The 16,826-nt window shown below is 44.8% G+C and overlaps 1 protein-coding gene across 13 annotated transcripts in view; it reads right to left on the bottom strand.

Moving 5' to 3' along the window:
- The window catches only part of NLRC5 (NLR family CARD domain containing 5), a 59,902-nt gene that overhangs the window by 20,012 nt on the left and 23,064 nt on the right, over nucleotides 1-16,826 (bottom strand). For 9 of the 13 annotated variants that reach the window (XR_005933155.1, XM_041125835.1, XM_041125843.1 and 6 more), the window contains 19 exons: nucleotides 15,428-15,511; nucleotides 14,969-15,052; nucleotides 14,800-14,883; nucleotides 13,001-13,102; nucleotides 12,085-12,135; nucleotides 11,122-11,187; nucleotides 10,322-10,405; nucleotides 9,249-9,332; nucleotides 8,757-8,846; nucleotides 8,079-8,144; nucleotides 6,973-7,050; nucleotides 6,159-6,242; nucleotides 5,014-5,097; nucleotides 3,688-3,777; nucleotides 3,517-3,564; nucleotides 2,948-3,022; nucleotides 1,809-1,892; nucleotides 960-1,079; nucleotides 99-188 (listed from right to left, as the gene is read on the bottom strand). Coding sequence is in view for 12 of the 13 variants with exons in the window: in XM_041125835.1 (XP_040981769.1) it covers nucleotides 99-188; nucleotides 960-1,079; nucleotides 1,809-1,892; nucleotides 2,948-3,022; nucleotides 3,517-3,564; nucleotides 3,688-3,777; nucleotides 5,014-5,097; nucleotides 6,159-6,242; nucleotides 6,973-7,050; nucleotides 8,079-8,144; nucleotides 8,757-8,846; nucleotides 9,249-9,332; nucleotides 10,322-10,405; nucleotides 11,122-11,187; nucleotides 12,085-12,135; nucleotides 13,001-13,102; nucleotides 14,800-14,883; nucleotides 14,969-15,052; nucleotides 15,428-15,511 (1,548 nt within the window). In the remaining variant the exon portion in view is untranslated. The remainder of the gene's footprint in view (nucleotides 1-98; nucleotides 189-959; nucleotides 1,080-1,808; nucleotides 1,893-2,947; nucleotides 3,023-3,516; nucleotides 3,565-3,687; nucleotides 3,778-5,013; nucleotides 5,098-6,158; nucleotides 6,243-6,972; nucleotides 7,051-8,078; nucleotides 8,145-8,756; nucleotides 8,847-9,248; nucleotides 9,333-10,321; nucleotides 10,406-11,121; nucleotides 11,188-12,084; nucleotides 12,136-13,000; nucleotides 13,103-14,799; nucleotides 14,884-14,968; nucleotides 15,053-15,427; nucleotides 15,512-16,826) is intronic. The other 4 variants (XM_030026142.1, XM_041125839.1, XM_030026139.1 and 1 more) reach the window with 4 other exon arrangements.

The raw sequence follows: 16,826 nt of genomic DNA on the forward strand, positions 1-16,826 counted from the left end.
ACAAAAGACAGTCCTTCAGCAATGCTCCTCAAAGATGACAAGCTTAGTAGTCCCCTTAAAGCTGAGCTGCTGGGCTCCAAACAGTCTGAGCGTCTTACCGGACTTCTACCATTCTGATCCGCTCACAGAGGTTGACAGAATTGATGAGTAAGACCATGCAACGTGGGGAAAATGTGGTATTCCTAATACTGAAAAAGAGGGGAAAGAAAGAACAATGAAATTAGCTCCCAAGAAGAAAGGTTCCGATACACACGGCCCAATTTTCCCATTGTTTACTTTGAGATGCAAAAGGCTGGATCCACCCCATTTAACTCGAGATCAGTGAGCAAGGATCTAAAGTTTTGAGCACTGGCACCCAGTATTCCTTTAACTAAAGGAGAGTCTCCTTTAGTTTCCTTTGACTGAAGAGGGAGTACAGACCAAGGGTTTACACTGAACAACTCCTCTTCAGGGCTATTCGACTAGAGATACCCCATATTGGAAGCAACCTCCTGAGTGAGCAAATTCAGTGTCTCAAGACACTGCAGCTCCTCCATGCTACAACATCTTGTAAAAGATGGCCAAGATCCCTGCAGGGGCAGAGCTGTGAGATGCTGATCACACACACAGGTGGTGTGCTGTCACTATGTGTCAACCAACAAGTTCTACATATGTTATGGATGCTAGAAGTCACATTCCACGAAACCTGCTAAGTGAGGATTATCTGGAATGCTGTGCCTAGGGTGGGTATTACTCCTCCTGTCATTTTTTTTCTCTAGTTATCATTAAAGAAGAAAGGTTCAGTGCTGCTTTGGTTCCAGAAACAAGACAGGAAAGGGTGTGAAAGAGTTTCTGCATTTTCTTTGCCTAGCTTGTTGATCTACAATTACTGATTAATGCTCCTAAGATATGTTGTGGTATTAACACTTTCCAAACCAATGTTTCATGGCAGCAATCAAAGCAGGGACCCCAAACATTACCTCAGTAGTGTCAAATGACAGAGGTATGGCAGGAAGCTCAGTAATCTCTCAATGCTCTGGTCACTCAATGAATTTCCAGACAGACTGTAAAACATGGAAGGAAACAAATTCCAAGAGAAACTGGGACAATCTGTAAGTATTTCTATAAAATCTACATGGACATGCACACCCACATGTGCACGGGAGTGTTACGGGCAAATTCTGAAAAAGGACATGTCCAGAAATGCCCTGAAAGTTGGGTGAGATTTAGTCCTTACAGGCTGATCTCTGTGTTTCACTACATTCTATAGCCAACTAACATTCCAGTTTTAAAAGTCTTACTTTTTCATTACTGTAAATTTACAAAATTATGCTACTGATGTATTTCATGCATGCAATATGGCTATTATGTTATTTTTATTTGTTATTACTCAGTTTTTGTTTTGACCAGTATTCTAATTTTCTTGGTGCCCAGCTCCTGCCTGGAATGACCAGCTCTTCAGGAGTTCGGTTCACGGCTTAGTGGGCCTGGTGCTCTTGCTCTGGCTATACTGCAAGCCAGGGTCTCGAGGAGTAGATGACAAGACTTGTGCCTAGTCATGATTGAGGAAGACTGTGAGAACACATACATATTCTGGGGTGTTTACACACAGACATGGTAGACTTAAGAGAGGCCAAACTCTGAAACAGAGAGGACAGTAGAAGGTGTGGGTTAATCTAAGCATCTGGATGAAGTTTTGCAGGGATTTCTAGGAGGCTGTTGTGAGAGGAGAGCAAATTTACACTAGCTGCTAACCTGAATGCCGACTCTGTGTGTGTGGGTTGGGGAGACAGACAGACAGGCAGGGTTGCTGAGTGCACAACACTTACTCGATTTCTGTCAGCTGGGGACATTGAGCCAGTATGTGGCACAGCCTGGTCACATCCTCTGGACCCACTCTGCAGTCCTTGAGACTGAAGAAAACAAAGCACTGAGGAGCTAAACATTTCCCATGACCTTGGTATGGCAACACTCCTTTCATATCCCAGAGCCTCACGGACAAGGCCCGTAGCAACCCTCTTGCTTCCACTACATATATTTTGCTACCCACAATCCAGGACTGAAAAGTCAAAACCTGTGACAACCAGATGATTTCACCAGCTCTGAGCTGATTCAAGAGAGCCAGTCCACCAAAATACCATGTCACTTCGGGTGTTGCCTCCCTAGAGCCACATCATTGGTACTTAAATTGTATCAGGAGACTGAACAGCATCTTTCCTTGCTCAGCACTGTCTCAGCTCTCACAGAGCAAGGCTGGGAATGGTGCCTCCTAAGTCCTTCTCCAAGAAGGAAATCACAGAAACCTTCCTGGGTAACAAACTGGCAGGTCTCCATGGGACGAATGTAGTAGCCAGCCAGATCTGTATCTCATTATTTATAGGTAGAAGCTTCCCCTGCAGGAAAGCAAGACAATCCCCTTGAGCCTAGCCAAGCAAAAGATGCACTATTTATTTTCCCATATACACCTGTAGCAGTGGACATCCCAAGTCTATTCCAAAAGGGTGTATTATTCACCCAACCACCTCCAGCATATCACTGTGTGCCTCCAGTGACCGCAAAGTACCAATACCTGTTGGCCTGGGTTGATGCCAGCCGGCCCGATCTCTTTAAGGCTTTGCCAAATTACATCAGCCAAGACCTTCTCCCTTGTAAACAAGTGTTATTTTGTGGACTGGCCTCTCTGACCAGTTTCAGCAGGGAAGAGGATGGAAGAGAGATATATTAAAGATGCACCTTTTCCAGAGGTGTCTCATGTGGAATCAGTCATGATGGGATACAAGCAGAGGAAAGAAACATCTGCTTTCCAAGAGAGCTGAGTGCCCAAAAGCAGGCAGGGCACAAGACAGGTCTCTGAGGAGACACAGCTGGAAGGATGGGTCTGTTCCACACATTACAATACAGATACAGACCCCCACAGCCATCTCTCCCTACACTCCTGGGTGACAAAAGGAAGCTGGGGCTGCCATACCGAAAGCACCGTCCTTTTGCTTCATGCTTGGGATGCGCCAGGAAACTACTTCTCCATCTGCTGGTACTTCTGACCCTGGGGAAAGAAGGGTTTACCCCATGAGTTGTGCTGATGTTATTGCCCCCATGTAGCTGACTCTTCACATTGCAGCTGGGGAAGAGGGTGAGGTGGTGGCAGTGGCCTCATGCTCCAGTCTGCCTTTTCTCACCACCTGCCAGAATTAGTTTCATGTCATCCCCAGATGAAAAAGGGCCTTATCATCCCTCTTCCAACCTCCAGAGAGTTCTGCATCCACTCAGCACTTTGAGCATTTGCTCTGCCCTGGCCCAGGAGGAAGATGACTACACGCCCGATCAGCAGTTGGATACTGCCGTCTGCTCCATACCCTCAAGCCACTGTCAATCAATCAGCCATGAAACAGCTCACCCTGCTTCCATCACCCTGACTGGAGTTTGGAGCCAAATGGCTCTTTAACTGGCACACCTCAGGGACTCACACATCACCATCTATTTAAGATTTCATAAGGAGGAGTTTGAAAGCCTTAGACAGATGAGTGGGTATGATTTTACCTGATTCTCTCCCAAAAGGTTAGATGAACCACCTGCATGTGTCCTAAGCTGTAACCAGAAAAGAATATAATTAGGATGGAGTTTGAAGACACGTGCTCCTGCACCACTCCTCAAAAACCACAGCTTGAGGTTTTAAATAGCAAAAAATAGGAAAAGTACTGCTGGTCATACCTGAGGTTCATTGTTTTAATGTGTTCCAATGTAGATAAGGACTGAGCTAAGAAAAACACAGAGTTCAGGGAGATCTGGTTGTCATTAAGCCTACAGGAAGAAGAGATGAAATCAGCTGCTGCAAGCAAAACTACTAGCAATTTACACTGCGTCACCTGATAATAGCGATCCTTTTCCAACACTCTCAGAGACAGCTTCTTTGCCACCTTCTGCCTGTGTTTCTAACTACAGTTCTGCAAACACAACTCACTCCAGTATTTTTTAAATTCATCCCTCACTTTTTGAGTTCAGAGGATCACAGAATAATTGAGGCTGGAATGGACCTCTGGAGATAATCTAGTCAATCTCTCCTGCTCAGAGGAGGGTTAGACTAGAGCAGACTGCTCAGGACATTGTCCAGCTGGGTTTTTAACATCTCCAAAGATGGAGAATCCACAGCCTCTCTGGGCAACCTGTACTAGTGATGGACCATCCTCACCACACAAGTTTTTTTCTTATGGTTAAATGGAATTCCTTTTATTACAAGACGCTGATGCAAGGCAGAAACAACTCTTCGGCTGTAAGTGCAGTTGTAGCAGTATAAAACCCCCACTAATTGAGATCATGCTCAGGTCTATTAAGTCTGTCACAGTATCTAGTGTGACCACAGGCAGTGTGCTTGATGCTGGGAAAAAAACCCAGATAAATAACAGCAGTGTGTTTCATTGCACTGACCTGAAGAGAAGCTGCAGACTGTCAGTAACTGGAACAGTCTTGGCTTGAATTCCATTAATCAAACAGGAACAATAAATATCTCTTTCAATAAAGCAGAATGGTGCTATACTCCTTAAGCCACAGTCCTGTACAGTTCACTTACAATGGGAGTACCAGGTAAAATACCCAGATAAACATAAGCCACCATGGCGGCTGAATTCAGACTCCACTGCTGAAGCTGGAGCTCCCCAGCATTTATCTTCCAAAGAGAGGAAGGACTGCTCTTCCTCCTGATGAGGAACCAGGAGAGGAAAAATTCAGTGGCCTGCTAAATACTCCAGCCTGTTTTAGAAACCAGGTGCCACACCTGCACACAAGACCACCTGTCTCCTTCATGGAGGACTGAATACAGAGGGTCTTGGGCACTGATCTCAATCAAAATTCAAGTGGAGTCAAACTATTCTGCACTATAGGTGGGGACAGACCAGATAGCACAGTGGGTCTACCCTCAACAGACACAGAACGTAACTGCGCTTGATCCTGAAAAGACCTTCCCAAATGTGGACTGTGCTTCCACAACCAATACTCCCACAAAAACCCATCCATGAGTAAGGAGAAACAGGAGCTACTCACTTGAGAGAACTTAACATTTTCAAATTCGGGAGGAACCGAAACAGCTGCAAAAGTCCCTCATCTCCCAGATGATTACATGATAGGCTAGGATTTAAAGAAAGGCAATTAATTTTCATAGGAAAAAACCCAATGGGCACAATCAGCTTTTAGTGACAAGAGCTCTGAAAGCAGAACACGGGCACTCTAATCAAAACAACACATGCACTGCCCCTTTCCACTGACAACTAAAGCCTGCAGGGAAACCAGAGACTGGAATTAATGAACACAAGACAGCCAAAAACCTAGCTCAGGGGTCATCCTTTTCTCATGTCTACCAAGTGATCCCTCTGGACTGACAGTGCTTTTTAATGCAGTTACCAGGGACCAGAAATCCACAGCTCTGAGAAATTATCAACCTGGACAGGCACAACAGAGGAGCCACAGGTTAGGCCTGGGGAAGCAATTGGACTCTGACATTAGAGCTTAAGGGTTACAATGAGATCCCACGTGAGATCAAGGGACATGATTGCTTAAGAAGAGCAAAGCCTAAAAATCTCGTCCACGGGCTGCCAGGCCTAAGGGAATAGACAGCCCTCAGGTGGTGGTACCTAGAATACATGCTTGTGCTGGGCCTTGTTCTGTCCTCAAAACCTAGATGTGGGGGTGTGTGTTGGCTAGCCTTTCCATCAGGGCTGGGTCTGCTCACGTCTTGATGTCAGCAGACAGGATAACTCCCCACACAGAGCACTAACAGAAGAAAGTGCTTTGGTGCTGAAGGTCCTTGCACACCATATGTGGGATCACCAGCAAAAACACAGGCTCCCACCCTTGATTTGGATGGGATTTCTCAGCCTCTGCAGCTTTTCTCCCAAATGGCCCAAAGGCAAAAATGACAGGGCAAGGTTTTACGGCTTTTGTAACATCTGAAGTCAGGCTAAGTGATCAAACAGCCCCTTTCTAGACTTATGTCCTGCAACCTTTCCCCTAAGAGAGCACTAGAACTGCATGTCTCCTTGGCAAAGGATATTAGCCCATGTAAAGCTATGCCTTTCATAAGGCTACATCTCTACCACTTTCTCCATAGAACACTGCAGAAAAAACAAGTGGCATTTTCTCAATATCCCAAAGAATGCAGATAAAGACCATAAGAGTTAAGAAGGACTCACTCCAGCTCAGAGATGCTGTTGCATTCCTTCAGGACTGCACACAGCTTTTCCAGGTCACTGGCTTGAAAACGACTGTCTGTCAGTCTAAGGGGAAAGAGAAATCAGTAGTCCAGGTCTGCAGGACTGCAAACAAGATTGTAAACTTCACTCCTTCAGAAAACAAGAGAATAAACGAGGAGATAATAATGAAATAAAAAATCCCCTTGAAATATCTTGGGGTTTTGGGTTTTTTGTCTGCAAGAACTGACAATCTGTACTTTCAGCTCTTGTCTGCAAACAGAGAATAAAGAGACAAGGTAAAGAAAGCTTGTGGCACAACAAAGAACCAGGTCCCCAAGGTCCTGGTTAGAAGGCTTTAGGCACAACTTCTTCCTTCCTCACTGCAGCCTACAAAACAGACAGGCGCGCTCTGTGCTGGAATAAGAGCATGATCTGATATGCATCTGAACATGGGTCCAGCTTAGGTTGCATTTCTCCAAATACCAGTAGAGAACCCCCCCAACATCACAAGCTCTGTCACCACCAGCTCCCCCAATTCCCACATGGGAGCTGATGCAGTAACTGCACGATCACCACACCAATTCTGTGAATAAGACACACAACCCACAATCTATTTTGACTCCTGTAGAAGACCACAGATGCTAACCACAGAGCTTCTAGTGCTGCAAGCTGGGAACGCAACACAGTGACAAATGACTGACTGCAGGGGCCTTTACCAGCTCTCCTGTGATTCATCTTGGAGATGCAGGTTACATCAGCTATAGGATCCAGAGACAGGACATGCATGAAATACAATGAAAATTTGCCATGGTACCTTATTTTTTTTGAAGCAGTAGGTGTCTGGTTTTCATCTCCATTTTGTTCGTCATCGGTAGAGAACACAGGCTCTTCCCTAGTAAGTGAGCACAAAACCAGACAAGGGTAAAACACTTATGCTTTAGCAATTTGGCAGGTCCCTGGGGCTACCCTGGCTCTAGCCCACACCCATATCTTGCCAATAGCAAGCTCTTCTTTCTTTCTGTGAATAACCAAATACTTAAGCATGCAGGCAATGGGGAAGGGGAAAAGACAGATTTCTCATCTAAGATACAGTTTGATGGAGAATTCAACTTTTGCCTAAACATGTTTTGTGAAAAGAGTCCATGTCTGTGCAAAAACCTGACTATTCATAAATAAATGGAACGTCGACATCCTGAAATATCCAAGTTTGAAATGTTACCTGGTGCCTTACAGGAGTCACAGATCATGTGTCTCAGGCTGTCACTCTCTTTCAAGCACAGCCACAACAACTGGGTTGCATCCCATGATATATAGCCCTGCTGTTCCTCCCTGGCTAAGAGGTGGGATGCAGGTGTACTGTGGGAAATGCTATTTTACAGTGGGCTCAGTCCATGGAGAACAAGAGCATAAATAAATGAACCTACAGCTCCAGGAGCAACAGAAACCATTTCTCAAACAAAACATTTGGGTTCAGCTGGTTTGACCCATAATTTTCTAAGGGGAAAAATTAAACTCCAAATTTATTTTGATTTAGGAGTACCATGATCCAGAATGCAGAGTGTAGTGAACTAGATGGTTTTAACATGCAGGGATCTCTGAGTCTTTTTGGAATTTCGTTTGGAGGTGTGGGGTTCACTTGTTTTTTTACTGTTCACTATTATCAGATAGCACAGCTGCCACTAAACAGCCTGCTTTACTTAGGATGCTGTGGGTTGAAATGTCCCCTAGAGACATAAAATGTAAGCGAACACTGTAGAATGCAGTGGACAACTTCCAAAGTGGCTAAGAGAACCAGGACAAAGTACTACAGGGGAAGGGGGGCAAGAACTGCTGTGAGATAAGCGTTACCCTTGGTACCTAAACAGGATGTAAAACTAAATGAGATGCTGAGAAAACACCATTTGCACACACACACTCTACCTAGGAGGAAGGGAAGCAAACTCTCTGTCTGCTGTAAACCTCAGGACTGCAGTCTCACAACAAAGGCTGTGAAGAAGAGAAGGAATCAATCAATGTCACATTTTGGTTATTTACAGGACTTTGTGTTTTAAGAATGCTTGATTTTGCTCTGCAAAACTCTCTGGTGACACCAATCACTTAAAACACTCCCAAAGCAAGCAAAAAATAATCTCCATTAGTTTTAAATCCTGGTTGGATCAAACTATGCAATATGAGGTGACCCAGTTTCTCTGAACCATTAGAGAAAGTTCAAACAAAATGGTTACACCTGAACTCCAGAGAGTTTCCAAGGGAAAGTAATAGGAGAGAACTTCCAGTTCCACTCCAGGAGATGTCACCAGTTCTCATACTCCACAGAGACCCTCTCTCCAAAACTTCCCAGGGCAGAGAGCAGGAAAGAGTCTAAAACTGCCCCCACACATGAAAGGACACACACTTCTGTACTTTCTCAAATTCTGGTTGATGGCTTAGATAAAATCAGCTTACAGCAATGTATTACCAAGTGTCAGTGTTAGTAATCATCTTTGGACATGTTCTTCACCTGCCGCACTTCTGAGCTGACTCAACAAAAATCTCAGAACCTAACTCTCAGACTTGTATATTAGGATGAACCTCAGGAATGATTCAAGGCCTACGTACCTGACTTGTACCTCCATCACCTTCTGGCAAGTATTTACTGACTTCAACAGACTGCAAATGCCATTAACAGAGAGGTGGTTTTGACTGAGACTAAGAAAGATAAAAAAGGCAATTAGTTGATCACTGAAATCACACAGGACTGTCCTAGTAGAAGTTATCATCAGTGTGCTGCATGCTTGAACCCATTTCACTTCAGAAGTGGCACAGTGGAAAACACACAGGACTACTCCTGAGGAAGGGGTTTTAATGAAAGGGCACTTCAGATGCATTTAGACCAGTTTCCAAGCGTGATGCTCTGAGGAAGTGACCAACTTCAGCCTGAACAGTCTCATGAGCTGAGTCTCATCCTTCCTTAAGAGTGCTCAGAGCTGCTTCTGTAGCACTGGTCTGGGTGAGTTCTTTGCCTCCTGGATCCCTGCTCAGCATCTCTGTAGGGTACTTGCCAGGCTCAAGAAAAGAGGGCAATTTGGTTTTGTACAAGGCAACACTTACTCCAGCTGCTTTGAAACTGATATCCAAGTGAGGCTTTCCAGCAGGCAACTGCAGCCTTCATCTCCAAGCTTGTTACCTGATAAACTGAGGCATTTTCCAGTTAGTGGGGACTGTTTTGAACAGTATAAACAACAAAGCCCTCAAAATCTGCTTGCTTTCCTTTTCCTACAATTGCTTTTTTACCTGGACTGTTCTTCTGTCCCAGATCAATCTTCCCTGCTTATCTCTGCATGAAGCAACTTCAGACAAAAACTTTTATCCCTAGGACAACATGATTCATACTTTAGCCCCCAAACCACCTTACTTTAGAAAAACCTACGTGGGAGTACAAAACAGGAAACCAATTGAGTCAGTGTCTACTGGCCTCCTGGAAGGAAGAAAGGAAGGAAGAAAACACTGGATGACAAAGACCTCCAGATCCCAATTCAAATCAGTGAGCTAGAAAACTGGGGTTTGAGGTGCAGTTAAATTCAAGATACAGTCAGGACTGAACTGTCTTGCAACAGATATTCCAGCATTTTCCAGGGCACACAGGCTAGGAGATCTTTACAGCCAAACCCAGGTGGCCTCATATACAGGCAAATAAGGAAAGGTAGGGATGATACTCATTGCAATGTGCGGGTTATGAAGTGGATCTCTTGCCTTCCTCCTCTAACTTCTCACAACAGAGCTGGATGGCTTTAGAAGACAAAAGGGACAACACAGAAGCAATCTGTGTCCCTTCACTGGCTCAGAGGATTTGCTGGAGGAGCTGTGCCTCTGGGAAAGTTCCATACTGCCTGCAGCATGCAGCACTGCTTCGTCAGAAGGGTCTGCTCTGTAATGGGCATCTCTGGTTACAGTCTCAGGGAGCCAGAGGCTGCGGCTGTCACAGGAATCGAAGGTCGCTCAGCATTCATCTCCTGCTGAACCTCACCAAAAATCCCTAACCAGGAGCCCATCAGACATAACACAGAGTGCTGGGACCCTTCCTTGGTGTAATGCCCCATGTCCCACTGCCCGCTACATATAACATCCCCTGCTCCCCACCACCCGCCTGCAGCCACTTAGCAGGAAGGAAAGGAGTCACTTACTCCACTTCAGAGATAGAGGGACAGCTCTGGAGAATGGCAATGATTTCCTCTGCATGTTGGGAAGACAGGCTGCAATCCTGCAAGCTGTGAACAGGAAGTGTTAATGAGCAGCGAGGGGACAGTGGGGCCCAGGCATTTCTGGTGTCTCTCTCCAAATGAGGGCACACAGAAGCAGTACCAAGAGAGGGAGGTTTTACTCTCTGGTCTGCCAAACAATCCTGGGTGTATTACTCCACCTCTCTGTAGCCAATGCTCCAAAAGGAGTGCAGAGGGACACACTTTCTGAGTGCTGTGCAAGTGCAACACCTTGTGTCAGAGCCACCTGGCACTGCCATCCACAAGAAGGGGATGGATACAATTGTTCCTGTTGTGCGGAGTAGTGCGGGAAAGAGGAGGTAAGGGAGGGCCGTTTCCCAGCTTTAACATGCTCAGATAACATGCCTGAGTTCTCCTATTTTGAAAAAGCCACTACTCTCTTCTGGAGCCTGGGCAAGAAAGAAAAATACATGGCTCATGCCTTTGGTAGCTGTAAGAACATACGGCAAGATGGGCATTATCAAGGGAACTCTGCCTCTCTAGGGCTGTAGAGCCCAACACACAAGAAATAAAGCCACTGGCTGGGCCAGGTAGGGATTTCTGTTATTATTTTTATTTACTGATTCAGGTTTATTTCAAACTTTTTCATATGTGGAAATATTCCCTGTCCTTAAGGACCAACACAGCTGTTATTCTTGTCCTTCTGTAGTACCTGTCATCTGCAAACCATATTCAGCAGCAGGAATTTCAATGCCTTGTCTTACCATAACTTCACATGTCTAGTTGGAGTTACATGTTCCTCCTTCTCTTCCCACCTCAAATGCAAAGATCTGCAAACAAGCAAAATATTTGGCCTTTAACATGCCTTCACAAAATATCTGACGACTTGGGCACTGGTTAGTATTTTCTGGAGGTTTTCTGGAAGAAACCACAAGGTCTGTGTTCTGTCCAACCATTCCATGTAAGGTTAAATGACTTTCAAGACCCAGAAGACCTCCATCAGGAGATGGGAGCACAGAGAGTGTCCACAAGGGATTTCACTGTATATTTGAATCAACTCGATAACTGAGCCCCAATTCAAAGGCACTACTAAGATGCAGGGCGTCTTGCCTTCACGTGGGATTGTGCCACCACAGGAAGGGATAAACATACCCATCTGTGCCAGGCTACCTACAACAGCACAAAGATGACTGTTCAGGCATCTGCAAAGGAGCTGTTTCTAGCTGACTCGGGGCCAGGCTGAGCCAGTTTACACATGCATGCAAAATATTGTGAAGTCCCTTGAGGACTGCACAACACAGGGCAAAGTGAGTTCCCTATCAAGGAACAAGGGATTATTTCGTAGTTTCTTAATTAAGGTCAAATCCACCCTTCCCTCAAAAGTATGCACAAACAGGGAGAACACAGGAGTCAGCCAGAGAAGGAGCAAAGTCTTTTCCTTCATTCACGCTCATGTTCAACTGTTTTTCAGCAGTTTTGCAATAGAAATGCAGCACTTCAAGCTTACACAGGCACTAAGGCGCTGCCTTTGTGGAACTGGCTGGTAGGTCTGTGCAAAGACCAGCTATTTTGGTTACCCTTCTCCTTGCTCAGGTGGATCCAGCTCTGCCGGATGCAAGGGCAGAGGCAACCAGTTCTGTTGCTGGAGTGGTTTATAGTGACACCGAGCTGATGGTTTGAATCAGCGTAACTCTGAATATAGCATAACCCCAAGTGCAGTTTCTCACCTTGGAACTTTCCCAGATGGGCCAGAAAAATATATAATCACAGTGTCCTTCCTGAAAAAGAGATCCAAACCAATGTTAGGACACAGGTGGAAGGATGCCATTTCTTTAGTAGAGGTGCTCAGTAAGGACCAAAGCTATTGCCTGGATGCTAAAGAGGGCCTTGACATCTGCCATGCTAGCACATTGACACGGGCAAGCAATCAAGCAGCCTGTGGCAAGAGGGCAGCAGGACACCCTGCATGTTGAACTGGGGCTGCAGTACAGACAAAACAGTAACATGATTAAGAAGATTGGGCTGGGATTTTTTTCTTTTTTTTGCAAGACCAGCAGTTTGCTGGAAAGAGGTTCAGTAGAAACTTCATTCCAGCAAGAAAAATAAGAAAAATCTGTATGCAATTGACTTCCCTTGAGTTACACCAAGGATTAATCTTGCCTGTTAAACTTACATTGTAAGACAACCATAAGAGCTAGGATTTAAAAATTTTACCCTTTCTCTGTCATCCTGGACCTATGAAAACACCGAAACCTGTAATTTAAAGGAACATAGAGCTACAGCTACTTAAATCCACATCTCTTCAGTAAACTTAGCTGATTTATAGCAAATTTATGCTATCTAGTAAAGAATTTTCCAGTTGATATATTGCAGAGCTTAAAAGCAAGTTTAAATTCTGTTACAAATGAAGAAATATTACACCTTGCAAATCAATTTACAGACCAAGGATAAAAGGACCTATTTAAAAAATACAAAGTCCATAATATGATGAATTCAAATTTTGTTTCAAACAGAAAACAAAAAGGATTGAAATTAATTTTTGTTGTACTTTGATTAGCCAAAAATTAAGCTGTAAAACAGTGTCCATTTAAAAAGTTAGCATCTAAAGAGACAACATATTTGCTTTTGTAACAGCTCTCACACATTGATTGATACCTGACACGCAGCTCAGTAGCATTTTGACACATGACGACTTCCTTTGCCAAAAGGAGAACAGCATTCAAGGAAAGATCGTTGCTGCTCAGACTGTGAACATGAGGAAGAACAACACCTCAGCTGCTGGACCCAACAGGATGCTGTTTCGTTACACAGATGCCCTCTGCTCTGCACCCAAACAGCCTGAAGCACACATTCTTTTAGTTAGGGGATTTCTCCAAAACTTCAGAACTTTGCATTTAGGACCCAACAAAAGCACTATCACATCACAGTTCTTCTCTGCAAGCTATAGCTCCCATGAATTTAGAATCAGTGACACTTCCTCTATGTGCAACAGATGAATCATTAACCAGTTTTGGGTTAGGTAGGGAATGTCCTTTATAACTGTATGATTACACAAATGACCCACACTGCAGTTAAACTCTTGCTATAACAAATCCAATTTAAGTATGGCATATTAAAGTAGTGTGGTCTAAACCCTCACATTTAAAACACCCCCAAAGACACAATACTAGCAACCACCTCTAAGGATTTATTCTTTAATTGCACGTTTATTCTGTTTCATTACTTGTTGAACCTCATTAAATATGAAACATAAGGTCTTGCTTCTACAAATTCTCTGCTTGTTCTCAGGGCCACAGAGCATCATTCCTGTGAGCCTGAAAGAAATCATCCACAACAGCAACACCGTATGTGTGTAATAGAAATGTGTGAAGGAACGAGGCTTACAAGTTGCACTGTCTTCCTACCTGTTCCATACAATGAGCTGTGTCACTGGGGACAGGCTAGCATCTCCCACAAGCTGTTATCCAGTGTGCCCAGGAAAGCAGAGGAGCAGGTACCTTCCCCCTTTCCTCCCTTTCTGCCATGATTTTAAACACTTCTAATCATACTGCAAAGCCAGTAATTAATTGCTGGGTGGGATCCAGCAATAACTGCAGGTATTTTGGATTCACCTGCTTGCACCTGGGGTATGTGGAAGACCTTTAAAGGCAGTCACTCCCTTTTTTACTGGGGTAGGCAGGCAGTGCTGTGGCTTTGACTTCTGGCAGGGGCAGCACAGCTTTGTGGCTATTCCTCTCCTGTAATGCAAACTACACTGAGACTCCAACACTTGCAGCAGTTCTGCTCTGCTCTGCTTTGCCTGCTGCTGCTTAAACTGCCCCTGCTAGCTTTTCAAAGGCTTTAAATCCCTTCACAAATCGGGCTGGGTCTCTCCACCTAAAAAGATGCAGATCCACGCTGGGAATTTTCCTAGCGGTCAGTCCCTCTCATTCAGCACTGAGCTGTTACAGGAGTGTTAGAAGAAGGAGTACAGGAGAAGAGGGCTAACAAAAAGGCTGGGAAGACGGGGATGGAGCCATCCTCTGTTATGCAGAGGTGAGGCATCTCAATCTGAGCCTGATCAAGGGGAAGAGAGGTGAGGAGGCAGAAGAGGGAAAAAGTCATGCCAGGCACCAAGCTAAACACATGCACTGTAATTTCTCAAGAGGTGTCAGTGGTGCCAGGACTCGTTTGAGATTATTTTAAAACACCTGATTAAGAACTGTGAGGTTGAGTCTATCTCAAACTGAGCCAGGCCTCCAGCACAGCCCTGCTTGCACTTAGATGTCTGTGTCTCAGCTTAGTGCCCCACATGTCCCCCACTGGCATTTCTAGGAGCAATTGTCACCCCTTACAGAGACATCCAGCAACTCTGCTCTGATGAGGATTTAAACTCTCTCTGATGCTATGCTTCGCTTCATAGTGGCTACCATTTTTAATAGGTTTAAGCCATTTTTACTCACTCTATTTTCTTCAGCTTTTCCATTCTGGAAAACAGGTCCATCACCCTCTTCACCTCCGGATCCCGTATCCGATTGTCCTGCAAGCTGCACACAGATTCATTCATATTAGTACCCCAGGCCCCCAAGGAATGAGTGTTTGATTTGAGGGTCATTGTCACAACACACTCACTTTATTTCCTCAAGCTGAAGGCACTGTGATGAAGCCTGGACCAAGTTAGTCATCCCCTCAGCTGTCATGCTCCCGCCTGTCAACCTGGAAAAAGAAAGAATCATTCAAACCAAGCAGATGGAGGACTAGCATCCCGTGCAGCGCCTGGCAAGCCTGTCTCAGATGTGTGCCTGCACCGCACTCCCAGCACACCAACACAGAGAGGAGGTGGCCTGACTCTGCCACCTGCAACCAGCTTTATACTCCTTTCCAAGCACGGCAATGCAATACTTCTCTTGATACTAGCATAAACCAAGAGCCACACATATCTGTGCTGCTCTGCACAGCACTGCATTACTCTCTATACAGTGCTGCACAGAGCAGATCAGCCTTGAGTGAGTCAATGTAATTAAAGTGCAAGATAGAAACAGAGGACAGATAGAAAGAGAGAAGGCTCTGACCTTACAAGCAAAGACTTACTCTAATTTCTTCAGGCTCCCCATTCCTTGTAAGCTCTTTGAAAGAGCAGCAGCAAAGTCATCACCACATCTCCTACTACGAAAGCTAAAACATGAAGAAAAGGGAAAAAACATAAAAACTGAAATAAGCTAGCCCACAGAGCAGGTTAAAACACAAAAAGCGTTGAATTTCTTTCTTAACAGTCATTGTATCATGTTCTCTTTTGCAGCATCTTTATCTTTTCAAACATCTGTTTTAAAAGAACCCAAACATTAAACTCACATATCAACTGCAAATATCTCAAGAGATGGCTTCTGCCTTTTGGTACAGTGACACCATGTGTAAGTGCTGCCACAGATGAAGAGTCAGCCCTATTTCATGTCCCACCAGAGTAACAACCCTGGAGACAAGGGAGGTCACACATGGGCAAACCAAACTCATACAAACAGAGACTGGCTAACAGCTCCTGTGTGATGAGGTGCTGAGTTACAAGAGGGTTGATTTCAGGCCAGATACTTTAAATTTTGGTGGCAGAGTAGCCAGAGTTGTCAAAAATATAAAAGACACAAGGTTTTTAGGGATAGTACCTCTTTTATAGAAGGAACTGGTGGTGTTGGAAAAAACAAACAGGTAAGCTTTCAGGTACATAAGCTCTCCTTTGAATCAGTTGCAGAATGTACTGATTATGGGATGTATTGGTACAAAGTACCCTGGGTTGCATGTCTTCCACAGCATGTTTGGGGGCCATGAGCGCAGAAACCCACCTATGGCCCTGTTGCCCTAAGTGCCTCCGCTACCCTCCCCTAAACCAGAGGGAGTCAGGAACAAGCTGCAGAGGTGCAGTGGGACGATGGACATGGCCCATGGTCATTAGGAACACGCTTGAGGCAATGCTTCTTCTTTAGACAGGTTCTGTACAAGCAACATGCAGCTGAAACGCTTGGGGTCCCACTGCCCTTTGCCCACCCTTCCAAGAAAGAGTACTCAGAGTGCTAGTATCCTGCAGTCCATAAACAAAAGCAGGCATGAACTTTAATGTGTATGAACTGAGGAATAACCCCCCAAAATCCCCTGTTCTGTTCTCCTAATGCAAGGGAACAGCCCAACCATCCTCAGGCAGCTGCCTAATCTGCTCTTTGAAAGCAGAGGACTCTGTGCACTGCCCTGTGCCTGCATTAGAGTTAGGATGTATCATCAGAAAGCTTTTCTAACAGTAAATTAAATGGTATTCCTATTCTTCTTAATGGAGGCAGAGAACAATCGATTACTGTCCTTTTTACAATGATATCAATATCCAGGAATAGCAATTTTTATGTCTCTGTTTCTGCTCCTCTGCTTCACAGCAGACATCATTCCCTTCAGGTCAAGGTAATTCTCACCCTGGCTGCACCCCATCTTCTCCACATTAGTAAACTCTACA

This window comes from Aquila chrysaetos, chromosome 9, assembly GCF_900496995.4.
Source record: "Aquila chrysaetos chrysaetos chromosome 9, bAquChr1.4, whole genome shotgun sequence".
Classification (NCBI taxonomy): Eukaryota; Metazoa; Chordata; class Aves; order Accipitriformes; family Accipitridae; genus Aquila; species Aquila chrysaetos.